This window comes from Antrostomus carolinensis, unplaced genomic scaffold (assembly GCF_000700745.2).
Source record: "Antrostomus carolinensis isolate BGI_N321 unplaced genomic scaffold, ASM70074v2 scaffold15438, whole genome shotgun sequence".
Lineage (NCBI taxonomy): Eukaryota > Metazoa > Chordata > Aves > Caprimulgiformes > Caprimulgidae > Antrostomus > Antrostomus carolinensis.
This window is the reverse complement of record NW_010332399.1, coordinates 1-6,519: the sequence shown is the minus strand read 5'-3', so window position 1 is coordinate 6,519 and position 6,519 is coordinate 1. Positions and strand designations below refer to the sequence as shown.

At 38.5% G+C, this 6,519-nt stretch overlaps 1 protein-coding gene across 1 annotated transcript; it reads right to left on the bottom strand.

Moving 5' to 3' along the window:
* Positions 1 to 3,696: 3,696 nt before the first annotated feature.
* On the bottom strand, positions 3,697 to 6,270 carry POP4 (POP4 ribonuclease P/MRP subunit). The gene is made up of 5 exons (XM_010173508.2): positions 6,051 to 6,270; positions 5,321 to 5,398; positions 5,043 to 5,104; positions 4,592 to 4,693; positions 3,697 to 4,081 (listed from the first exon to the last, which is right to left on the bottom strand). The coding sequence occupies exons 1-5, from the start codon at positions 6,218 to 6,220 to the stop codon at positions 3,945 to 3,947; spliced, it is 549 nt and encodes a 182-aa protein (XP_010171810.1). The 5' UTR covers positions 6,221 to 6,270; the 3' UTR covers positions 3,697 to 3,944.
* Between the last annotated feature and the right edge of the window lie 249 nt (positions 6,271 to 6,519).

Below are 6,519 nucleotides of genomic sequence, written 5' to 3'. Positions count from 1 at the left end.
ATAGCTAAGCCTGCCTTTTATGTACACACCTTAGGACAAGAAGCTTTCTTTTCCAGATCACACCAGCCATACCTGTCCTTTTCTTTTGCAGTTCAATAGGGCCATTGTTTTAGTAAATAATAATAGTTGCCGTTGCCAGGACTTCTTTGCAAAGTGCAGCTATTTATTAAGGACTCTGTGTTACTGTTCCAAATAATTTTAATGTTTGTTTAACAAGAGTTGCTTGGCCAGAGGTTGCAAGATGCTTAGAAATTATTTCTAACCTTTTCCATTGCCACAAGTCCTCCTAGATCTGAAATACTAAAATGGACAGAGTCTGCCGGAGAGATGAACTTGTCCGAGGCTTGAGAATTCATTAAAAAGGCTCTGGTCCAGATCAGAATTTTATGCTCTCTTATACTTCTCTAAAACATTAGGTGGCTTGAATATGGAGTTAACATCAGCCATGTGCTGCTGTGATTTCAATGATTTAATATGAGTTTCCCAGGAGGTTTTTGGGGGTTTCCATTGTATTGCTGTGTAATCCATCTTTAAGAGGAAGTATTAAAAAAAAACAACTTGAAAACAACCCTCAAATAGAAAATGCCATGTGTTTTCTTGGATATGGCTTGGATTTAGTTTCAGGCATTTTCTACAATGACTTATTCTGAGTTTTCAAACAAAAATTATGGTCTTTTTTTTTTTGTTTGTTTTCCCATTCTTGCTAAAATGTTCAAAATTCAGTAACTGGGTTATTTACAATTGTTTCAGTTCAGATTGGTTATAATTATATATGTCCTTGTATATATTATATGTACATAGTAATAGGAAAGTAGAAATGTGTGTAATGTAGTGAGACAGTATATTGTTCATTATTCCCTCGTTAGCCTTTTCTTTAGTGTGAGTTTAGGTATAAAAATCATTACGAAAAACGTGTCTCTGCTGCATGCAGTTCAGAGTTGAACACAAGAGGGAAGAGGCATATTGGAGACAGCTGTGATTAGTTCTCCAATTTTCTAATATTAAACCTGTTAAGTATTTACTGTCTCGGCTAATGATGAGATGGGGAATGGTCATGAATCACCAGGGGAGGACTGGTGAGCAGTCATTTTCACATTACCCAGTTTGTAAGGAAGTTCCTTCACAAGCACTGGGGAGTTCAGTGTGTTCTAGTGAAAGACACAGCTGTGTTCTGGAGAAAGCAGATGGGATGGGGGGTTTGGTTCAAGGAACTGATGGGAAGATGGTGATACCAAGGGTCTGCAGGAGCAGTTTAGCTGAAGGGATTTATGGGGGCTGATTGGAAGATCTCCCTGAGTCATTACAAAAAGGCCTCTTCAGGTGATTTACCAGCTGCAGTAAGGGTGTCTTGAATGCGTTGGCTGTTCAGCTCTCTTGTTATTCTTCATTTGTCATCTTTGTGCACTACTAGCATGCGATTACCTTGAGGAGACCTTTGAACATCTCTCCAGAACTCTTCACTGTAAATAATGAATGCCTTGCTATTATTTATTGAAAAGGCTTTCTAGGCAGTGTTTGTCTTTTTTTGTTGCTGAAATAGTTTAAAAAAATTAAAATCCCAGTTGTTATGGGAAGTTGTATCATGTTCACCTGTGTGGCCATGTGGTATGTCCTTCACAGTGCAGTGAAACATGATTGTGCCTAATTCCAATTTGTATGGCATTCCCATTAATGATGTCTGTTTAAGACATCCATTTAAAGGCCCTTAATGTTAATTAACCGGACTATGCCAATAAAGTTCTATTAGCTTCCCCCATTAATTTAATATTATAGGCATTTAACAGATGTCTTAATTAGATGTTACACTGAAGGCTATGAGCAACATTAAAATTAGGTCATTGTCCTGAATGGAAAGTTTTTGCTATGATTTATGCTTTCTACCACTTTGTTTTTCCTTCTGGCCTCTCACAGGAAACCAAGGGATTTAATTTTAAAGAACACTGAGAGGAGTAATGGCTACTAGGTAGAATCATAACTTGAGTCTAACAACCTTTACACATCTTGTTCTTACTTCACAGATATAAATTCATTGAAAAAAGCTTCTACTACTTTCAGGTGTGTTTATCCATATTTTCAAAAGCTTTCTCAGTGTTTCTCCTAGTTTTCCATTACCCTGAAATGCCTGCATTTCCCTGTATAAAATAACTCAACTAGCAAACACTGTCTTCCCCGTCTCAAGGACAAGACTTCATATAATTGCAACAAAGATTTATTTCCATACCAACTGCTGTATTTCCTGACTTCAAAGGGGGCAGAGTAGCGGTCTGTTCTTGAAAACCAATATTGCCCATGCTGTGAATTCAGCTGATCAGTCTGGTTCAGTGATGCTGAATCTGGTCTGTGTCTTGAGGGATAGTGCCAGGGAGCTGCAGCTCTCCTGGAACCTCTCCCAGCAACAGGTCCAGAAAGGAAGTAGGCACTTTGGAGAGCTGACTGGCACAGTTAGTGTTCTCACAGGACTGGGGAGGGTTGGAGGTGGTGATGCTCTTTGTCCTTTTCATGGCAGGTAAGTGGGTTGTGTGCCCTGTGGTGCAGGTAAGAGCTGTAGCTGGGGCTGTCCCTCCCTAACCCCAGTACTAGGCTTTGGTGTGCAGTGTAGGTGAGGAACAGATATGTTCTCTTTAAGAAATGACCCTGGTTGGCTACAAACTCTCATATGGTGGCAGGGAAAACCCCTCTTCCTAGATAAGGGTCTTTCATTTGATCCTGAAATTGACTTAATAATTTAAATTGAAAGCTTCTGAAATTTACCTTTATAGCATAAATACATGTTAAGTGATCTAAATACAGGGTCACTTTCACCTCCCAAACAAGTCAAGCCTGCACAGTCGATAAGAAATTGTAATCTGGGGAATAAAAAAAAGGATCCTGGAAGTATATGAGGTTGAGGGGACTTCTTGTGTTCCACTGATGTTGTGTTCACAAACAAGTGATATAAATTAAGTACCATCCACACTAGCCTTTTTAAAATTGTGTATGTAACATGTATATTTTAATAAGAATCAAGGGGTTTTTTTAAAATTTATAACATAGACACCATGTCTAAATATATATAAAAATAGGCTAAAGCTCTATGAATAGAGGTTAAATATTCATAAAGCAATTTGTGGGTAGCTGAAGTGCAAGATGGAATGGGGGTCACTTCCATCTCTCTTACCTGGTGTGTTGTGTTTCCTGCATTCTGGCACGACAAGATACATTTACTAATACAGACATATCTGATTTAACCTTAAAGTAGTATGTTAGGAGTAAGCACCTGGTAAGCAAACAGCTTGCAGGGCTACATGACTTGTTTAGTACGTTTACATTTTGACCTGTATACATGTTAGCTGTAACACCATTAACCACAGGGAAGGAGATACTCAAGGTAAAACCTTTCGGTTGAAACAACTTGCAGATGCTTGCACCAAGCAAAGATGTTGGTGTTGGCCTAGGAGCAATAATTATAAAAGAGCAGTTGTCATCACCTACGGTCTCATTATAAGCACATAAGAGGCAGATAAAGCTCAGTTTGTACAGAAGGCAACAATAACATTTCTCACAGAGTTATAAGATACAATTTTCACTCATTATAAGCACATAAGAGGCAGATAAAGCCCAATTTGTACAGAAGGCAACAATAACATTTCTCAGTTACAAGATACAATTTTCGTTGTGCAAATTTATGATTATAAATTGAAACAGAAGTCAGGTAATCAATACTAATCATGGAAGTTTAATAAAAGCCAAAATGTTATATACAAATAACAAAATGGATACAACAAAACTCCTAACAGTCTGAGAAACTGCTTTAAAGACAACTGATACAGTCATTCTCCAGTAAGAAGAAATGCTTCTGAAATATTTCACGTAGCTATTCTCTTTTCAATCTGCCAGAAAACCTGGTCTTTAAATTGCAGGAAAACAGCAGACATTTCTATCAATACTTTTGATTTTCCATGAAATCACAGGTCAATAGTTCCTTTCAGCTTGAATTTCTTTGCAGATCGCTCACTTGCTCTAAGCTGGAACTTGCTTCCATAGATGTAGGAAATGAATCCGTCAATCTCCAAGCTAAATACATTGTTAAATTTGGGAACAACTGAAAATGCAGAAGGAAAGAAATTAACAAAAGTAGACAGATGTAAATCCCTGTTATGAAAATATACTGACATACCAAGGGATATTATTCACATGTAGACTTGAGGTTTGGCACGTTTCAAGGTTTTTACACTTTAGCAAGAGAAGAAAAATAACCAAACCCTCTAAATTTTAAACTAGAATTTCTAAAGTTAGTCCTCTTCCAGGAGCAGGCAGTAGGTTTGGCAGAGAACATCTACAGTGACTCAGATGAATGAGCCATGTGCATAATCATGTTGGGTTCACTGGAAATGCATTTTGGTTTTAATTGCTCATTTCTAATGAGACACTTTTTTGGTAAAGTATTGGGCTGTTACATGGTCAGTAAAGACATTGAATTCTGCCTCTCTATGCAAAGAACTAAAAGCACTGATATAAAACAATGTACTCGGAGGTGTATGATGAATAGTGTGTTTGAGAAATTTCTGATGACTGAAGTTGTGAAAAGCACTGAAAAAATTCTATAATATACCTTTTAATTTGTCCTCTTTAGTGATAATTTTGAAGACGTGTTTAAATTCCTGTAGAATGATTCCTGTTATCCCAACATAAGAGGGGCACTTGGATTTTGTGACTGAAAGAACAGAAGTATGTAAGGATTAGAAAATTTCAGATGCAGACAGTTTACTTGCTCTTCTACAGTTGCCTCATGTTTTTAAGAACCAGTTCACAATATTCTGAAATAATGCAATTACAGTAATCGCTGGTAAAACTTGCAGTTAATCTTTGCAACTAACGTGATTTTCAAGAGTGGCTGAAAAGTAATTAGCATTGGTAAATAGAGAAAGAATTCATCAACACATGATCTCAACTATGTGATTCTAGAGTTGATGATACTGAAAGGAAGTTAAAAATAAGCACCTGAAATACAGGAGTGTCTACTTAACTTCAGATGATTTCGTAAACAAAACCAAGCAGAATACCTGTAACGATGGCTCCATGGAGATCAGCTTTCAGCAGTTTGCTCTGAACCATATGTGGTTGCCTTGAAGAAGAGGGTGGGATCAGAGAAGAGGGAAAGAAAATGACATGGAAAGTTAGGCTTGCAAACTGTGACCATGACTATTGAAACTGTGGTCAAAGCTTACAGAAATAGTACATATCCTTAGCAAGTAACTGTGATGTTTCAGGCAGTAACGGGGTAAATCTGGAAATATCTGCTAAATCAAAACCACTGTAATTTTAAAGTATCTCAACTTACGCATCTGGTTTAAGCCCGTGACATAGGTCTCTGATATACTGTTTCCAGAGTTCATGTAGTGGTAGGAAGATGGCATATCTGCAGTAAAATGACAAAAAGTATTATACAAGAACTTATTAAAAAAAATGAACTGGTTGATTACTGAAGTAATCCATGTGTACAACAGAGTTTCAGCTAACATTTCTAAGTTTTGTGAGCTCCTCTCACAACATAACCTGTGAGGTAACCCACTCCAAACAACAGGTTTGCTTTACAAAAAAAGCCCAAACTAAGGATGCTCCTCTCTGTCAACCCAAAACGGTGCTGTGTTTTAGAGGATGTGGCTATGTCTGCGACCAAAGAGAGTTCTACTCTTTTACCTCCCCGCTTACTTCATGTTAGCAACAGCAGGGGCTTTATTCAACCTGCATCGGTTCGAGGAACTCGATGCAGAATTCTGCCTGTCTGGTCACAGGCAGTCTAACTTTAGAAACTGCAATCAGAGGTGACTGTATTTGGGTTGGATTTCTTGTTATCTTTAGCTATACAAAAGCAAAGAGAACCAGTAACAGACAGAAATGAGTTTTCCAACTACACGGACAAGAGAATGGTTTTGTTGTGGTGAGATGTCACAGGGTCTCAGACTGACTTTACACAGCGAACTGTCTGTAGCCGCAGGTACGTGCTGCTGCTTTCACACACTCATGTACCTCCCACTTCTACTGCACAAAGGAAACACTTACGGTCTTACCTTTGCTGTTCAGGTTCAATTTCAAAAAGACGCATTTCTCGCCTTTGCTTGGCAGTAAAACCTTTTGTTTTCTTCCTCTTTTGCTTTGTCTTTTTTTTGCAGTAATGCTCCAGGACTACAGCTTTCCGGGTCAGTATATCCTGGATAGCGTCATCTTTCATTTTCGGCATACTGCGCCTCAGGAAGGCATTTACAAACACTCTGGCCTCTTGTGATCCCCGAGGCTAAAGATATTTTAAAAGATACTTTAAAATATTACATTTTAATGAAATCAAGCACTTGTTGCTGACTGGTTCTGTCAAGTTGACAGAATCGCAGTAGGAATGGGAGATCTACACAAAACTAACAGTAAATGGAAGCTGGTCACGGGTGCGAACGCGCAGCGGCTCCCGGTTCGTTCACGTCTGTAACTGACGTGTCTGTCAGGGAGGAAATGACCGGTTCTGGGGTCGTTTGACGCGGCGCGTGC